This window comes from Gymnoscopelus microlampas (assembly GCF_963454915.1).
Source record: "Gymnoscopelus microlampas genome assembly, chromosome: 2".
NCBI classification, from domain to species: Eukaryota; Metazoa; Chordata; class Actinopteri; order Myctophiformes; family Myctophidae; genus Gymnoscopelus; species Gymnoscopelus microlampas.
In genome coordinates, this window is record NC_139939.1 from 16881653 (window position 1) to 16901835 (window position 20183).

The following is a 20183-nucleotide window of genomic DNA, read 5'->3' on the forward strand; positions in this document are numbered from 1 at the left end:
GGTGGAATACATAGCAGTCACATAAATTGTGACATACTCCCTGAGTTCATTCTCGCCTCGGGTCAAACGTATGCACAGTAAACTTTAGCCATCTGTAAGTCAGAGAGTGTACAAATGTAGAAAAAAAAACATTTGTTTACACTTAAACTTGAGCTAACCACGTAAACCTTATATTATAGTTGACACCAAAATCTCTTCGCCTTCAATAGCAGATCTATGAGCTCACAACGTGCCACGTTGTGACGCTGTTGTGAGCTTTTAGATCTGTTATTTCACAGAATGCTCGCCCCCAGAATAGGGACACGAGGGCTCATGTGGTCAAATTAACACTCTGCGTATAATGCACTTACACATACTTGTAAAAGAGGCATCTGTTATGCGAAGGGGAATTCTTCACCGGTCATTAAGTAGTTATCAGTTGACAAAGTCTCCTGTTAGCAACACATCCCTGTGAGTCTAATCCTTTGTATTTCACTATGCAGACAGACACCTATACACATGACCCATTATTCATAGTGCATCACAGCCACGGCTTGGCACGGAGCATTGCTGCCGCATGCAAACCAGTCTGGCCAGAATCTGCCACTGTAAGAGGAACCCGGTTTGCATGCACCACACAGCTAATGACATAACACCTGGTCTCTCAAAACGGTGTGACAAATCCACAAGTCTGCCACACTAGTGCGTGTTTTGGAAAGGTTTATTTAAGTCTGAATCTTTAAGTGGATAGCGTATCAACTCCAGTCGTAGGTAATGGCATTTCTGCACTTATTGACTTACAGTGTAAACAGAGCGATAGATTAGTCGTAATCGAGGCGGCGCTGAAACAACATTCAGATCATGCTGAATATCAAGAGACTTCCCTTTCCTTGCTGTTTTTTTTATGGCAAAAGGTATTTAGATGTTGTGGAAATACTGTTTGTATACAGCTCTGCTGTGTGGAAGTCTAATGAGTTACCTGGAGACTGCAGGCAAAGTGAGAGAGAGTCACGGAGAGAAGGACAATATCTCTTGGTATTTCTTATTTATATTCATTGGTTGGCACAAATTGTCAGCCGTGCCTCCCCCACCACTCCCCTTCCCCAACCTCACACGCACGCGCACGCGCACGCGCACGCACACACACACACACACACACACACACACACACACACCATTACCTTTCAGTAAAAGTGTCTCACCAGAAAGTGGTATACAGTCTAGGGAGCCAGTGGAAATGCAGTACTACGCAGCTGTTATACATGAGGCACTCTATGAGCTGCAGTCATGCACGCAAATACTCAACAGAAAATATTCCAAAGTCCATTTGAAAGTATACGCTATTCAAAACATGATATTATATTATTGAAATATTTGGAAGATTATTTACAAAGGAACAACCGAATCAGATGTGCAGTCAAGGGCATGTTTATTGACAATTGAATCAATACACAGACCTAATAATGCATTTAGCATTCTGTATGCTTTTTTGTTTTACAATTTTGCCTAGAGCTTATTAATTTATTTGCGTAGGATTCATTCGATAAATTAGGTATAGCCTATATATCCTGACTGAATGTCAAACCTACAGCTGAATAAACAAACTCAATATAAAACTATTTACAATAGGCCTTTTCTTAAAAAATAAACTCATTTTGTGAAATAAACAACAACACATTCTACACATTTACAGCGCAAGAATCTGCAAAATACTGACTGTGAGTCTTATAAAGCTGAATGTACATTTAGTTCAGTGTAACGACAACATAATCTCAAACCCAGGGTCAAAACCATAACATCCAATAGCCTATAGCCTATATTCTAGACAGTCATACAGTGTAACAGACAGTGGTGGAAAGTAACTAAGTACATTTACTTAAGTACTGTACTTGAGTACAATTTTGAGGTATTTGTACTTTACTTGAGTATTTCCAATTTCCAATACTTTTACTTCTACTCCACTACATCTCAGAGGCAAATATTGTACTTTTACTCCACTACAATTATTTGAAAACCTTAGTTACTAGTTACTTTTCAGATATAAATTATTACATTATAAAACATAGTACATTAACCACTTTTGCCGGATTTTATACCTAGGCTATTTTCAAATATTTAGTGCTTTTACTTGGTACTTTAAGCACATTTTGATGCCAATACTTTTGTACTACTCAAATACATTTTGAATTCTGGACTTGTACTTGTAACAGAGTATTTTTATAGTGCAGTATTGGTACTTTTACGTAAGTAAAGAATTTGAGTACTTTTTCCACCACTTCTCCGTATTGAATCCTAACCAGCTGTATCATCTTCATGCACAAGCATGAAAAAAGAGCCCTTCTGTGGTTGTTCATGCATGCAAATCAAAAGCACTTCCTAATTAAAACTTTCCACTAGAGAGACTGGTGTAGTCGGAGTGGCGAGATGTCGGAATGGAAGGAGAACCCCAGGAAAAAGAAGGGCCATTGGCAAAATCTCATGCTGGCAAAAACGTATGACGTGCAATCAATTTACTCATTTGTAACTCCAAGAGCGAACAAATGTACAAGCTTTTGTATGCTCTCTGAGTTAACAGTAGTACAAACCTGTGACTGTGAGAGAGGGGGAAAATGTGACGGGCGAAAGAGAGTAGCCAAAATTGCAATCAAATCTGTGGTGTTTGGTGATGTTACTTCTCTGTATGCCTTTTCACTTTGCACTTTTTGTTTGTCAAATGGTGTCGACACAGTACATTGTATTTATAAAATGTGTACACCTGAAAACAGTCTACCCTTGTTGAATGATGGGTAGGAATCTTGTGTATGTGGTTTCATGTCCATATGAAAGCAAATACCAAGACAAGTTCCAGCTACACCCACATGGCCAAATGGGCAAACAAACCTGACTCTAACATGGCAAAATGTCTGAAAGTCGGTGCCTGCAACACTATCGCACATTACTGTCGTTTTTTTTTTTGTTTTTCTCTTTGGTATTCCTAATTGTGTTTATTTTCCCCTCAGATATATTCCTAGAGTTAAAGAAAACTCATTCGCCCACCGTAATTAATTACGACATGGCAGTTGAATACAAACAGCAATAAAACACAGACAAAGCGTGACTGAAACAATAAACAATGGCACAATACTGAATTGATGGCATTGCAATGGCCATTCATTACCAATGCTCATTATAACGACGAATCAACGCGACCAGAACACCACCGATTTAGGCCTGGGAACACACACTGCTCTGCTCTCTATTAGAGTTACGTGGGAGAAAGAGGTTTGCGACGTCGCATTATATAAAAAAAAAAACGTTTAACTTGCACAATTATTGTCGCCACTGCTGTTTTTGTCTGGTACCGAGAGGGGGAAAAAACATCTGCATTTCCTTTTCTTAAAACACACACACACGCGCACGCACACACACACGCACGCACACACACTCGCACGCACGCACGCACACACACACAAACAAATAGTGATGTTGGTTCCTGGTAAACACTGTAGTTCCCCGCTGTCAGCAGTGTTGCGTGAACGTTGTGGGAACGCTGCGGCACATGGTCCCAGTTGTCATCGTTGGTTACTGTGCAGGGCAGTGCTGCCTCGGGGTGGCAGCGTGTCCTTGCTGGCATAGTGGACGTCCTCTGTCACCTGCAGTAGAGAAGGACCACAGGGAGAGAGAGAATTTGTGACAGTGTCCATAAACTTCTCCTCCTCCTCCTCGCGGGCAGAGGACAGACAGTCGGGGGAAAAAGAGACAGAGGTTAGAGGATAGGATCATTTACTGTCGGAGGAATTACGGTCTCTCTGAACTCACTTCATACACACACACACACACACACACACACACACACTGAGCTAGCGCTTGTGGTCGAGTTTACCATTGTACAGTGGTGGAAGAAGTACTTAGATTTTCTTGTTTTTTTACTTAAATACAAGTAGCAATACCACAATATACAAATACTCTGTTACATGTAAAGGGTCTGCATTCAAAAGTTTACTCGGGTAAAAGTACAAAAGTAATGGCATCAAATTATACTTCAGCACCAATGTAAAAGTACTTAGTAAATTGTAACTAAAGTTTTCAAATAATTGTAGTGGAGTAAAAAAAGTACAATATTCGCTTCTGACATGAAGTGGAGTCGAAGTATTGAAAAATGAAAACACTCAAGTAAAGTAAAAGTACCTCAAACTTATACTTAAGTACATGTACTTAAGTTTAATGTACGTAGTTACTTTCCTCCAGTGCCATTGTGTGTTTGTTAAACTGGTCTTGTGTGGGTCAATGAGAGCAGGTGTCAGGTTTAATTCCCACTGTGGGTATGCAAGCTAAAAATGTATGCACTCATGTAAGGCACTTTGGATCAAACTCAGCAAATGGAGCGTGATTGCATTATAAGTACACAAGCATTAGGCCTACTGTGTGTACGTCACAACAAAACTAAGAGTTAGGGGGCGCCCCAGTGGCTCACCTGGTAATAGCACACTACATAAATAAGGCTACTGTATTAATCCAGTGGATCTCAAACTGCAAGGACCCACAAATTGATGTGCATTGTCCACGGACCCCCATTTGAAAAGATCTTGTGCCAAGAGAATATTTGTCAACATTTGTCAAAATTATTCGAAAATAACTGATCGTCAAGCTCAGTTAGTCTACTGTTAATCTCTCAAGAACAGATTCCGACCTGCGGTGGAATCTGTCGGAGCGGTTCGTCCTAACCAGTGCGCATTGGCTACAAGTGGGCGTGCCTTCAGATCAGGAAGTGGGCCGCGCTTTACCCAATCAAATGTAGTGGGCGGGATTCACGTGTCCATCCACCATGATCCACCCTCCCCCCCTCGAAACTAGCCGAAACTAATTTAACAATAGCGTCCTCGGAGCGGACAAAACCACGGAAAGATATTCACATTTTAAATTACTCTTTCATCATAGAAACAAGTGGGCTTATAACCAAAACCATCCATGTTCTCTGGGAGAAGTGGTGTTAGTGTTCCGTGTAGAAATATTGTTAGTGGGAATGAAAACATGGTCGCACCAACCGGAAGTGATGCGCTATAGGCAGACACGAAACCGGTGTTTCCCTGCGCTCTAGTCTAACATTATACTCCTGCCAGACTCCACAGAATATCAGAAAAGCAGAGGTCGCTGTTTTTCATTTTCTGTGGGGTCTGGCTACGCGAGACTAGTCTACTGTTAGCTTGTAGATCTGTGAATTTCAAATAGCCGAAAAATAAAATAAAGCATAAGGGTTTAAACGGTTCCTCATTTTGCTGGGGACCCCATGGAATACCCCAGAAGGACCCCACTTTGAGAATCAGTGGTATAGTCCTTCTTGCAACAGGCCCGGGTTCGATTCTGACCCCCAAGGTTGTTTGCTGCAGGTCATCCCCTTCTATCTCCCTCCGGCCTTTCCTGTCTCTCTCTCTCTCTATGTCACAACCAGAAATAAAGCAGAAATGCCAGGAGGGAAAAGAAACAACAACAACAAGAAAATAACTAAGAGTTAAAAAAGAAAAATTGAGACCTTGGACAGATCTGTGATTGCTTAATTTAACATGGCCAGCCTGTCTAGTTTATCCCCAATTCGACCCAAGGGGATCAATAACTCTGGTCGTATTTTACAGCATATTGACTACTATGTGACAAGCCCAAATGTTTCTGGAACTAAACAGATCCGCTGTGGAACGGAAAATACGCTACAGCTGCTGCACTAATGCACTATTACTGGGAATTTTAAAAACAAAAAGGGTCATGATATAACATTGTGCAACCTCCGCGTTCCCTTCTGTTTTGAGTTCTCTCTGTTGTAACTTTTGTCCACAGAGGGCCGCCCTTTCTGTTTAACCGAGAGTAGCCTCCGGTCCGTGAAGCCTTCGCAAATAAAAAAAAACCCTGGGAAAAAAAGCAGTGTGTGTGAATGACGTTAGGCCACAGTTAGCAGAGTGGACCTTGATCCCACCCCCGCCCCCCCCCAACCCCCTTCAGCCCGTCAACAGAGGCAGGGACCATCTCTAGCTAAAGTTGCGCCACACTTCCATGCATGCCTGTCGTAATCAGCAACAGATGTTAGGAGTGTTTCTGACTTGTGTGCTCGGCCGTACGACGGCGCCGCGCGGCCGAAAATAGCAGATCTGCAAGCTCACGGCGCGCCTCGTCTGGGACGTGTCGCGAGCTTGCAGATCTGTGGTTTTTGGCCGGATGCTTAGTACGACGAAGTGTATGTGGATCAGGCTTAAGGCCCCACGGTACGTAATGATGACTAAAAGGGTTAGAGTTCATCAGTCACAGCTATTCCAAACCCCCGGCTGGCACATTGCAGCCAAACAAAAACCAGTTGGGGAAAGAAAGGAGAGGGAGAGTGTGTGTGAGAGAGAGAGAAAGAAGGAGGGAGAGAAGGAGAGAGAGAATGAGGTAGAGGGAGAGAGAGGAGAGACTGAAAGAAAGAGCAAGAAAGAGAGAAGGAGAGAGAGAAAGAGAGAGGAAGAGAGATAGAATGAAGGAGAGACAGAGATAATGAGGGAGCGAGAGAATGAGGGAGAGTTAAGAGAGAGAGAGAACGAGACTGAAAGAAACACTGAAAGAAAGAGCGAGAAAGAGAGAAGGAGAGAGAAAGATAGAGGAAGAGAGAGAGAACGAGGGAGACACAGAGAAAATGAGGGAGAGCTAGATAATGAGGGAGAGAGGAGAGAGAGAAAGAGAGATAGAATGAGGGAGAGACAGAGACAATGAGGGAGAGAGCGAGAGAATGAGGAGAGAGAGAGAGAGAGAGAGTGAGAGAATGAGGAGAGAGAGAGAGAGAGAGAGAGAGAGAGAGAGAGAGAGCGAGAGAATGAGGAGAGAGAGAGAGAGAGAGAGAGAGAAGCCATTGGGAGCGACTATTACCCAAGATGAATGGTCAATCTGTGTTGTGTTAGTTTTCCTGGGAGTCTGCGCTATACAAGGCTGCTACACTGAAATATGTGATTCATAATGCCTGGCTATGATGTGTACCATAATAACATGGTTATGATCACGCTTGTGTTGCCGCCGCCACGAAATATGTGCGAGCGCGCTGTAATCAAAAACATATCCCAAACCTATTCTTCCACCGTGACGAATGATCTGTACAATCTGTAAACACTCTTAACTGCTGGAGAAGATGCCTGTATTTAGAAATAGCCCTTCAGACAGGATCCGATCTGATAAGATTCAACGTTTTCTCCATGTTTACGCTTGTTTTCCGTTTCCTATTTTTGGCATGTGTTTTGTACAAACTATGATGCAATGTGCATGGCTAATGAGTAATAATGACTGATTATCCATAGCCTTTCAAACATAATCATGCAGCTTGACATCAGTGATGACTATTATGCAGAGGTAGCGTTCAATCAACACAGCTGCACTAACCCTACACTTAACCTGCAACTGCCTTACAGGGTGTGACCGTCTCTCGTCGTCTCACCTTAATATCCTATTCTGGGCATGTCATAATAGAGGTGAACATTCTGTGAACGTCTGCTGAAAATAGCCCATCTACAGGCAAATATATAGCATCAAGCTATACTGTATACAGCAGTGGTTCTCAAACGTTTTCATGTCAAGGACCCCTAAATGAATGTGTATTTGGCCACGGACCCCCGTCTGAAAACATGTTGGGCCAAGGAACCCCCCATGCAAGATTTGTGGTGTTAAAAAATGTCAAAGATATTCCAAGAATGTCAAGTTCTTTTGAAAATAGCCGATATAGGGCCATGGCCATGGGGGGGTCCCTGGACCACACTTTGAGAACCCCTGCATTTAGACCACGGACCACCATAACTCTGAGAGTGTACAAATGGAACCAAATGGACCCGTAAGGGTCCATTTGGTTCCATTTGTACACTCTCAGAGTTACAACCACATAAGGGTCCATTTGGTTCCATTTGTACACTCTCAGAGTTACAACCACATAAGGGTCAATTTGGTTCCATTTGTAGACTCTCAGAGTTACAACCACATAAGGGTCCATTTGGTTCCATTTGTACACTCTCAGAGTTACAACCACATAAGGGTCCATTTGGTTCATAACTATCCATCTATCTGGGGACCCCCTGGAACCCCCTCAAGGACCCCTGGGGGTCCCCGGACCCCACTTTGAGAACCAATGGTATATAGGATATAGGACCACAATGGAAACAAGTCCCCAGGATGTTTTTGTGTTATCCTTGTAGCCCAAATGTCTGACTGTGCCTCGTGCTGTTTACATTTCTGTCTAATAAAGTATTCATTCAATCAATCAATCAATCAATCAATCAATCAATCAATCAATCAATGCTTGCAGATCCACTATTTTCGGTGAAGAGAGAGGGGAAAAAGTGGACCAAGTAGTAGTAGAGGTAGACCACAAGGGGACCCTGGTAAATGTAGAAGAATGGTTTAAGGCAGGGGTCTCCAAAATGTTTCAGACCAAGGACCCCCACTATACATATTGTTGTATACAATTGTGTTGCATATTCAACTTTTTCATCGATTTCATCGATAGCTTCATAGACTTGTTTGACAGCACTATCATCAGCGTTGTGTAAATTCATGTTTTTTTTTTTGTTTGTTTGTTTCCACATGATCTTTTCTATTAATGGGTTGGATTATTGTTAATGCTATTTTCCCGCGAATGTTCCCTCCAGAATAGGGCACTGCATTATGGAGTAACTGTCTCTCTGTTTTATCTTAACCTGGACTGCATTAAGGGCATAAGCGATGTGTATCTGGCAGTGGTGGAAAGTAACTAAGTACATGTACTCAAGTACTATACTTAAGTACAATTGTTAGGTACTTTTACTTTACTGGAGTATAATATCTTACTTTTACTTCTACTACATCTCAGAGGCAATTATTGTACTTTTACTCCACTACAATTATTTGAAAACTTTACTAGTTTACTAGTTACAGATTCTGATTATTATTACAAAACACATTAACCACATTCCACCTTATATACTTCGGCTATTTGAAAATAGCCAGTCTACAAGCTCACAATTCGTCAGAGCTGCTATTTTCAAAAGATCTTTTATAGATTTTTATAGATTTGAAAACTTGTAAAAAGGGACATTCTGCATACGTTTGTACTTTTACTCAAGTACATTTTCAATTCCGGACGTTTACTTGTAACAGAGTATCTCTACATTGCTGTATTGCTACTTCTACTTAAGTAAAACAAATTGAGTACTTTCCCCACCACTGGTAACTTGTCTATCAGTGTCTAGGCTTGTATTGCAACATCACCGCACAAACTCTCACAACTCACTCTAAAAGCAGGACAGATTATCTTCACCTCTTTGTCTGAGCACAAAGCTCTGGAGAGAGCTAAAACTGACCAAAGCTGTCTTTGTGTCAGTAAATATGAGCAGTAGACTGGGAATGCACTGGAACGTAGAAAGGAATACTCACGTTAAATCATAATTCTATCTGTTTGGAGTCCATTGTCGTTCCACCTATAATAAATAAACATACAAATGGGATAATAAACACATTAACCCAAGCAGGGAGGTTTTAAGTATACAAAAGGAATTAACTGACAAACACAATGCAATGCCATTACAATATCTGTATACTATCAGTCCAGAGGACCCAGATTATCAAAGGTTAAAGGTAGGGTAAGTGATATTCTTTTGTAAAAATATTGCTTTATATTCTGACAGTACTCATTGGTATAGAGTGTTTTGTTTGTTTAGCAACAGGGGTCTCCCCGTCCCTCCAGCTCTTGATTAATCAGAAAATGCATTTTCAGGTCGGGATACCAATTGTATCAAATCAGGAGAGAGAACTCACACAGGACACAGATGAAACAAGTGAAATTGGAAGCGATGACACAAAGACATTAGCAGACACAATTGGGACCTGAACATATATTTTCTGTTTATTAAAGATCTAGGGAGACGCAGAGACACCTGCAACTGAACAAGCACTCTATAGCAATGATGATTTAACAACACACTTTTAGTTTTAACCAAAAAATACTTAACCTACCTTTAACTAGCTTCACAGCTTCCTGATAAAAGATAAAATAAGCAGTATTCTAGGTCCCTATAGGGCCAGAGTTGAAGCGCCATACTGGTTGTCTGACCCCTGACTATGTCTCACAGTATACTTGAAATTAATGCCAATAATCATGGTTTGTTTGATTTTAAAGCCATTTCATTCAATCAATTTCAGTATGAAAATCAAAGTTCAGAGACCTGAAATAAACCTGATACCAGGGGGTCCCCAGCTAAATGATTTATAGGAACCAAATGGACCCTTATGGGTCTGTAACTCTGAGAGTGTACACTCTCAGAGTTAAATTAACATTGATTTTACAATATGAATTGGGGTCCCAGAGATAGAAATGCCATTAAATGGGGGTCCGTAGCCTAATGCATGTCAAACTGGGGGTCCTTAAATTACAATGATTGAGAATCACTGCTAGAGCCGTAACATCTTCTCTTATGGGGGTCCCTGGCTTATCTTTTCAAATGGAGGTCCGTGGGCTAATAAGTGTCAATTTGGGGGTCCTTGATATGAAAAAGTTTGAGAACCACTGGTCTAAAACACTGAATATCATTTTGTGGTTATGTTTTGTCAAAGTTATGTTATTGTTTTGTTTTAATGCTTTTGTAAAAGCGCAAATTGATTTGAAAAGTCAAGTCCCTAGAGAAAAGCTTGATTTACTAACTAAATTCAAACATGATGCAAGATTTAATAACCGCGCAACTTTTGTGTGTCCTATACTGATTAGATTATTCCAGTAAGTTTGTCAGTGTTTGAATGCCAACATTACAAATGTAATACTGTAAGAAAAAGACAAATCTGAATGTGAAGCCATTAATGGGAAAATTATCTATGTAAAATATGTCTAAAGCTGTGAATAGGCTACAGTACTACTACAGTATGTTGTAGAATGTATTAATCTGGCCTCACATGAGAGAGACCCACTTTGCTCATAGAGGACAACAAATAGTGCAACAGTGACATCTGCTGGATGAACAGTGAACACCCAATCTTACGTGTGAGAGATAGCTAAAAGAAGTTGCATTTGAGAGGCCGAATTTCTTGCCTGTTTTTACACGTTTGCTTCACTTCATGACATCTGAGTTATGTCCTCAATAGTCTCATGGTTAGACACTCACCATCTTTGTTCATCCACTGGTCCAATTCCTCCATCTCCAACTCCAACACAGAGGGGACGTCCTCTTCAAACATGGGCCTGGAGGACACATGACCTTTATGTTACTGTGAGGGTCAACAAATGCTACATGACACACAGGCTATATCTGCTGTTTCTTTGTAAACGTAGCAGTAGGCAAAAAAGAACATAGAGTGATGATAGTGATGATAATAATGATGATAACGATTATTGATGATGGGATGATGGTGTGATTTTTCATATTTAACCACTTAAAGGTGATGTAATGTGTGTGTTAAATAGCTGTATATTAACTTCAAATCATGTACTGCTCCCTTTATTTCTATTTCTTTATTCCCCCATTTATATATAAGTGTTGTTTTATTGTTGTCATTTTTTTTTCTGTGAGGGAACCGGGGAGGGTGGGGTATATATGGGGTTGTATGTCTTAATAATAATTGAAAATCCTATAAATAAAGTTGTAAAAAATAAATAAAATAGCTGTATATTCTGATTCCGGTAATCATTGCTATAGTCTATATCTAGAACATATCTGTGGAAAATAGTTTTCCAGCATGAAAAATGTATATTTTAGAATTTTGTATGGTTTGAAACATGCATGTGAATTTTGTTTATTTGTATATTTTTCAGTAGAAGTGCAATAATACTCTCTGTCGGGTGGAAACCCTCATATGCCAGACAGTATTTCTTCATAGGAGGTGTCCGCATGATACTTCCACTATCCACCCTTTCCACCCGTGATTTTGTTGTGTGTGTGCAAGAGCTGTTTTTACATGGCAACTTGTTCTAGATGGCACAAGGGGGAAGTTACATCACATCCTGTGTATTGATAACAATACTTCAGGACAGTGTTGCATGAGCTCTTTGCAATATGACTCGTCATCAGAACGAATTGTAAAACACGTGGCATCATCACACGAACTCGTTAGTGCGGCCACATCAACATGCTTGCAAATTCACACACACACACACACACACACACACGCACACGCACACGCACACGCACACGCACACGCACACGCACACACACACGCGCACACACACGCGCACACACACATGCACACATGCACACACACACACACACACACACACACACACACACACACACACACACACACACACACACACACACACACACACACACACACACACACACACACACACACACACACACACACACACGCGGTCGGGTGTGTTTTCACACCATCTGACCGCCCACACACACACATATTAAACAGGAAATGACATTAGCATCACTTTAGTCAAACTGTTCTGCATATTAATAAGAGGCATAAGAGTGCATTGGAAGGCAGCCGTTTACATCCTATTAGAATCAATGAGCTCACATTCTCAGAACTTACATTGGTACTTTCTCTGTGGTGTCATCCAAATAAGGATCCCCCTTCTCATGATCTAAGAAAAGAACAAATACCTGCTTAGTGCTTGCTTCAAAACATCATTTGATAACACAGTCAAACCTACTTTAAGTATAAAAGAAAAAGGCAAAGTAGTCTAGTCCGGGCCGGGGTTGGATTTGTAAAAACAAAAAACGGAGGGGTTGGTCATTTTCTTAACTACTTAACCCATTAAGACCTGAGGCGATTCTTAACATTTTTTTCTAAATCCTATCAGTTTTGTGAAAAAAGTCAATATTTTTGAATAGCCCAAAGAAAGTGACACAGGTGCGTTCCAGGTCTTAAACAATAGCCGATCTACAAGCTAAAGATGAGTCGCACTGCATTGTGAGCTAGCTTGTAGGTCTGCTATTCTTTTCTATTTCTTAATTAAGCAAAAATAGTTAATATAGCATCACAATCATTGTAACCACTTATATCCATCTATACGTTGGCTATTCAAAAATGCAATTTTTGTTTTACATTTTTGAAAAATCTTGCAAGTTGTTTGAAAAACTCTGGGGCTCCCGGGCACAAAAAATTCAGATGGGGGTCCGCGGCCAAATACATATCGGTTAGGGGGTCCTTGACACGAAAACGTTTGAGAACCACTGGATTAAGCGACATTATTTTTCGAAACAAAGTCGATTTTTCAGCGCGAATAACATCATCAACCTGTATGAATGGGGCATCACCAAAATAAAAGTTTGATGTGAAATAATCGCGACACATTTTGGTATCGTTCACTCGCATTGCTCCTGGTGTGTAACAACCTTTATACTGAAAAATGTGTGCTTTTTAAAAAATTCTGTATTAAATTGTGATATTATCACAAATTGTATCATATCGCATGATCAAAACCAAAGATTTGCCTCCTGATCGATGAACAAAGATTTGATCTATGAACACCAACTCTCTCCAGACACAGAAATGAGTTGATTGGTTCATGATGGCAGACGGTTCCTGTCTTAAACCGATGTACCTGTTTTGTAACTCTTGTTCCGGTTCCACCTGCGGTTGATGACGATGCCGCCCACCACCATGGCGATGATCACCACCACCAGCACCACAGGGATCAGGATGATGACGGGACTGGTCTCCAGCGGTACGTCCGTCGGCCCATCTACGAGGAGAGGAGAGGAGCAGCGAGATCGGCCTCTGTCAACATTCAAGATGTTGTATTGTCACATCTTGTGTGTCTTTTAGTTCTGGTTACTGTAGCAGCACTAAACATATCATCACTGTCGGGTTGAAACCTTGTACGTCCAAAACTGATACTTTTCAGGAAATGGGGAAAAAAAATGTGTTCCAAAAATAGCCCATCTACGAGCTTGTAGATCGTCTATTTTCACTACCTGGTGTTTTCATCAGTATGGGCGACAATTGTCGCGTGTGTGTGTGCTAAACATTGTAGCACTTAGCACACTTAGTGACGGCACCTTTCAACAGAACATGATCTGTTATTAACATTTAAGATGCAATCCGTAACCTTTTTGCCTGAATTAAAACCCGGGTTCCGGGAGTCCCCTGTGCGAGCACTGAATGATCTACTGCTAATACAGAAAGCCTGTTTGGGCAGATGTTATATTGCGCTTTGAGCCTCATGCAATAACTCTTGTCAACCAGTAGTGGTCCTACCAGACCAAAATGTTATGGATTGCAGCAATAAATAAAAATGAAAAAAAGCAAAAATAAATAAATGTGTTTGTATATTAGGACATAACTTAACTGACCCAAAAAATCACCAGAGCCACTTCCAGAGCCATCTTCTGTGTAACATAAAACAGCAATACAACAAATGGTTAGGTTATGTTCAGAATACCTGACCGAAAGATCCAAGCGCTAAATGAGCATTTTCACTCAACATTGCAAGGCAGCATGGCAAGGACACATCACAGTATGAAAATACACTGAACAAATACACATGTAAATAGATGGGGACAGCTCTTTAGTTTGACCAGTGGAGCACAATTCGTAAGTCTACACAGTCGTGTCAAAAAACTATATGTCACCAATATGATTGAATAAATGTAGCTCTACAGTTAGTAGAGTCTAAGCCACCTCATGAGATATCTTCATTTAAGTAAACAGACCCTCAGATCACACAACACTGTCCTATCAGTGAAACTGAATTAAAACCCACATACAATCATCTACCCTCCATGAGTGTTATTTATTTGGATGGGAGCAGGGTGTTAATGTTGGATCCTAAAAAGCACAATAATATTAGATTTTTGTTGTTGTAAGTAGTGTGTCCCACGTAGACACTTCTGATGTCAGGTTACAGTTGTACTCTCTATGAGTTAACTGAACACTGAGGGTTTTACAGTGTACACCTGCTGACATGGGCTCACCTGTATTGGGGTCAGGCGATGCAGAGGCATCAGGCATCGACGATGGTGACTCTACGGACCCACAAAAGTAGCATAGGATCATTATGGTAACAAAACAACCACAAGAGATAGATAGAAGAGAGAGAGAGAGAGAGAGAGAGAGAGAGAGAGAGAGAGAGAGCAAGAGCGAGAGCGAGAGAGAAAGAGAGAGAGAGAGAGAGAGAGATAGAGAGATAGAGAGATAGAGAGATAGAGAGATAGAGAGAGAGGTTGACATGTGAGGTCATCCAATCCAATCACGGTTCGGTCTGTGTCTACGCACACGCTGACCCGCTGAGGCAACAAGGAAGCCCTCATTTTAACAGCTTTCAACCTGGCGTCCATCGAAAATAGAAGATCTATAAGCTCACAACACGTTGCGTTGCGGCACGTTGTGAGCTTGTAGATCTGCTATTTTCCCCCAGCTACACAAACAAGGATAGATAGCTAAATAGCAGGCATCAAGAGCTGACCTGAGACGTGTATTTCACCATCATCAGTATATGATGACGGTGACGGGTCCTGGTCCTCTTCATTTGCTGCCGGGTCTTCGGGGACCTCTTCTGTCACCTCGTCAGGAGGGGCCTCTTCAGGAGCCTCTTGAGGAGCCTCTTCAGCTATATCTTCAGCCACGTCTTCAGGTGTCTCTTCAGGTGTGACTTCCCCGTCTCCGTCCTGATCTTCCCCATCCTGGGACGCCACTGCAATTCAGGACTCAGCATTACATTTACATACAGACAGACTGCAGTGGAACGTAACTGAGTACATTTACTCCAATAATGCACATAAGTACAATTTGTTGCTGTCTGGCAGAAACCTCTTATCTCCATATTGTAGCTTTTTGTGTTTTTTCGTAAATGAATGACCTACTTGATCGTACTACAGCGTCACACAAAAGCATCAAAAGTAGCAGATCCGCAAGCTCAAAACTATTTAATTTGCAGATTTTGATTACTTATACACAACATACATTAACATGATTTGATACATGATGATGTATTATAGGTTAGGCTACCCAGAAGCACATACATTAATTCAAATCAGACCCCAGCTGCAACATTAAAGTGATGAACACATGAATACATTATTAATTACAATCCTATAAAATGATTGTGAAATGGACCATTCTGCATAATGAGTACTCTTGTGTTATATTTTTTTAAACATATCTTTTACTTAGTAAAATGTTGAATGGAGGACCTTTACTTGTAACAGAGTATTTCTATATTGTGGTATACAGCAGTTACTCAATAATAATAATAATACTAATAGGTGCAATTTATATTGCGCTTTCTAGGTACTCAAAGTCGCTTTACAGAACAAAACACATAAAGACGACTTTATTAAGAAAATAACTAGTTAAAAGGGTAAAGAACGAAGCAAAACAAAATTGTTCAAATTAAAAGGTAAAAGGGGGGTTTGAATTAGGAGGGGAAAGCGAGTCCGAAGAGGTGGGTTTTGAGGGTGGTTTTAAACGTGGCGAGGGTGGGGGCAGATTTGATGTTGAGCTGGGAGTGAGTTCCATGGGGAGGGGGCTGCAACTGAGAAGGCCCTGTCAGCTGTCACACCAGGTTCGTTGCCTTGGGGAGCACCGTGAGGTTGGCATCACCAGACCTGAGGGAGCGGGAGGGGGCGTGGCGGTGACAGAGGTCAGAGAGGTAGCGGGGAGCTTGGTTGTTGAGGGCCTTGTAGCAGGTGGTGAGCAGTATTTTGACTGGGAAGTGTTTGACTGGGAGCCAGTGGTGTGATGTGGTCTCTGGATCGGGTTCTGGTAAGCAGGCCGGCAGAGTTATTTTTGTATGTACTGTAGTTTCTCGAGAACCTTGGTGGTGGACACCGTATAGACCAATTATTTGTTTACCAACATTGAGACTGGACGCGCAGGTGATTGTTTCACGCAATCAATTCTCAACCTGTTGTTTTGGGATGCGCTGGTTTCAGCACACCCCAACCCCCTTGTGTGTTGGCTGGTGAGGTGCGTGCTAGCGAGACCTGATACTGGTTGCACGCATACTGGTTCTTATCAGTGTGACGTCGTCCGTTAAGGGGTCTATTCTGTGTTTGACTGGGAGCCAGTGAAGGTCATGGAGGACTGGTGTGATGTGGTCTCTGGGTCGGGTTTTGGTAAGCAGGCGGGCAGCAGAATTTTGCACAATCTGTAGTTTCTTGAGAACCTTGATGGTGGACACTGTATAGAGGCTATTGCAGTAGTCAATTTAGGATGTGATGAAGGCAATGAGCGTCCTTCAGTTACTTATACTTAAGTAAAGCACATCTTCCACCACTGCATACAGATACATGTGCACACACAAAGATTGTGATGTATGATACAGCACTTTCTCAAGTGGGTGGACATCCCTTGAACTAATGAGTTTCCAACTGTATTCCCATTGGTTGCCATTAGTTGTCGTCCATATGAATACAACTGTAGTTCCACAGTTAATGGTATTTATTAAGCCTAAGCCACTTTATGAGACATCTACAATTACAGCAAACAAACAGATCTTATCACAGCACTGTCATATCACTGAAACAAGTAGTTATCCGTAATGGAATTGATTTACAACTACTGTATGTAGGAAAGGGACTTTTATCATTCTGTTTCTAAAAATAAAAAAGTATGGTTACTTTAGACTGTGCAGCGATGAAATATGGGCAGAAGTAGGACAAGGGAATGACATACTTTCTCACAATCATGCTGTCGGCATGATATCAAAAATGGCATCAGTATGTCTATTGATAACATCTTTTGTGGTTGTTTGGTCTAGAAACATAAGTTGCACACATGTAACCGGTTCCAGTCGAAGCTTCCTAATGAGACTTCCACCTTCAATGAAACGAAAATGCAACCAAAACATTCTCCATCACAGACATTTTCAAACCATTGAAACGGGTAAACATTCCAAAGCAGGCAAATACTTCTGACCAGGCCTGGAATTTTGTCATTTTAGGGGAGAGGCTGCTTGGCCTTTGTTTGGTGTTGTCCATTTTTTGAGAGTGCAAAGGCCAAATGCCAGGGCAGGAAGGTCATGAAATAAAACAAGATTTTAGTCCATTGAAAGAATGAATTGAATTTAAGGGTTAAGGATACATTTAATATGTAGACTATCTGCAGTGAAATAAATAAATAATTGTATTTACAATCTGATCCATGCTCAGCCGTGCACCAATCAAAGTCACTGGATTGGTTTAAAGCTGGGGACTCTGCTTTAAACACTGGTGTCTACATGACAAGAAAGAGACACTGGTGTCCTACATATTGACACGAAAGAGACACTGGTGTCTACATGACAAGAAAGAGACACTGGTGTCTACATATTGACAAGAAAGAGACCGAGGAGAAAGTGGTACAGTCAGGCCAATTAAGGCCACATGGCCTCAAGGCATGCCATTTTTTTGAGGGGCACAAGGCCAAACTGAGGGGCAACGACTGCCATGGCCTTCGTGGCCTCCCTGAAATTCCTGCCCTGCTTCTGACAGTACAAGAAAATGACAGTTAAAGTGTTATTGTGACACCATGCCAGGACCGTGCGACTTCCGTGTACATTTTAGTGTCGAAACAGTCTAAACAGTTGCAAAAATGAGCTATTACACAGGCAGCAGAGAGTGTATATAGCCACAGGGACGTTGGAGAGCCTTGTGAAACATCTTTACGGTCAGGTATTTGTCATGATGATGACTAAAGATGAAATGTTTTGTTCTTTGGAGAAAAAAAAAAGGTTTCTTCACCACTTTAAACAATATTGACGGGGTCCCCCAAGGCTCCAAACTATAGGGTCCGCTAGCATTTCCCTCTACCCCCGAAAATAGCAGATCTACAAGCTCACAACACTGCTATTTTCGCTGACTGTTCGCCCCCCAGAATAGAGACGCTAGGGTTCATGCGGTTAAAAAAGGTGAGCCAACTTAAACGGAAGAAAGAGAAACATTGCACTGATTTTACGAGTGAAGGTTTTTATGGCTTGGATACTTGTCGTAACAAGAAAAGTGTCCCCATCCAAAAGTTGAACGCAACAAGGCTATGCAATAACATAAGTTACCATTACAGAATCTGTTATTAGAAAAGGGGTTCACGTGGCATTGTAGTGTAGAGAGCCGGTCCTCGAGTGACTATGTGTAACTCAGTCTATCTCCACATCAACAGAAATATAATAACCCTGTTCTACGGCCTCACACACTCACACACTCACGCAAAAATAAACTAAGTGTTATGTGACTCGTAGCTCACAAAGCCAGGTAAAGACAGGTAGGAGGAGATAAGGCAGTGGTTCTCAAAGTGGATTCCAGGGACTCCGTGGGTTCCTTTAGGGGAGTCTAAATGGACCCTAACAAGTCTGTAACTCTGACAGTGTAGAAATGGAACCAAATGGACCCTAACGGGTCCATTTGGTTCCATTTCTACACTGTCAGAGTTAAGGGGAGACCTTGTCATTTTAAAGTTTGAGAACCACTGAGATAAGGACAGCAGAGAAAGGGCCGACAATCGTGGCTGTAAGGTGGCGAAATAGCAAATAGTGAAACAAAATGAGTTATTCTGTCTTACCTGGGCCAGTCAGGCTGGAGAGCAGCACCAGCAGCAGTACCAGCAGAGGGGTCATATCCCAAGGGCCTCTTCTCCTCACGTTACCAGACTTAAAGGCAGACATTGTGCCATTATGAGCCCATGTCTTCCTTTTAAAGTTAAGACATCATCATACTTCCTGATAGAGACAGAGAGAGAGAGAGAGAGAGAGAGAGAGAGAGAGAGAGAGAGAGAAAACCCAGATACACGCCCATACACTCAGTCAGATAACTCTCTCTCTCTCTCCCTCTCTTTCTCTCTGTCTCTCTCTCTCTCTCTCTCTCGGATGTGATGCAATCGACTGTGTGCTTGTAGCCACAAGTCTGGCAGCTCCTCAGCTGCTGTAGAATCACATTCCTCCTGCATAGGTATGCAGTGTGTACCTACCGGAGGCAAGGGAAAAGCTCAGCAAGAAAAAAAAAATACTTACCTTGGACTCGGAATAGCAGCTGGTGGTGGGGTATCTCCTCTGGGAAAAAAAAAAGTTTATCTTGAGGAGTGGCTATGTTGATCAACTTCTTCTATTTTTTTCTTCTTTTTTTGTTTACAGAAACCAAGGCTATAAAGGGGTTGTCTACTTAATAGATACAAAACTCTTCACGTTAATGTGACTATTACTCAGTATTTCAACTAAAGTTAGGCTTGCAAATCAACAATTAGAGGAAAGGCCTACTTTCCCTGTGATGATCACTTTCCACAGGCAACTGAGTAGGTTATTGTTCTGCTTGTAAAAGGCGTTTCATCTGGTCTCA

The 20183-nt window shown here is 41.6% G+C and overlaps 1 protein-coding gene across 1 annotated transcript; it reads right to left on the reverse strand.

Moving 5' to 3' along the window:
* Positions 1 to 1391: 1391 nt before the first annotated feature.
* Positions 1392 to 19605, reverse strand: tmem154 (transmembrane protein 154). The gene is made up of 9 exons (XM_084084759.1): positions 19414 to 19605; positions 15344 to 15571; positions 14853 to 14903; positions 14232 to 14267; positions 13481 to 13621; positions 12466 to 12517; positions 11088 to 11164; positions 9370 to 9413; positions 1392 to 3611 (listed from the first exon to the last, which is right to left on the reverse strand). The coding sequence occupies exons 1-8, from the start codon at positions 19514 to 19516 to the stop codon at positions 9376 to 9378; spliced, it is 726 nt and encodes a 241-aa protein (XP_083940885.1). The 5' UTR covers positions 19517 to 19605; the 3' UTR covers positions 1392 to 3611; positions 9370 to 9375.
* Between the last annotated feature and the right edge of the window lie 578 nt (positions 19606 to 20183).

Excerpts from the sequence above, each read along its gene's own strand:
- tmem154 (XM_084084759.1), bottom strand. The coding sequence starts at position 19,516 with ATGTCTGCCTTTAAGTCTGGTAACGTGAGGAGAAGAGGCCCTTGGGAT. Across the intron at positions 14,904-15,343 it reads TGGTGAAATACACGTCTCAG|AGTCACCATCGTCGATGCCT; the intron begins GTCAGCTCTTGA and ends GTGGGTCCGTAG. Across the intron at positions 11,165-12,465 it reads ACCACAGAGAAAGTACCAAT|GCCCATGTTTGAAGAGGACG; the intron begins GTAAGTTCTGAG and ends TGTGTCCTCCAG.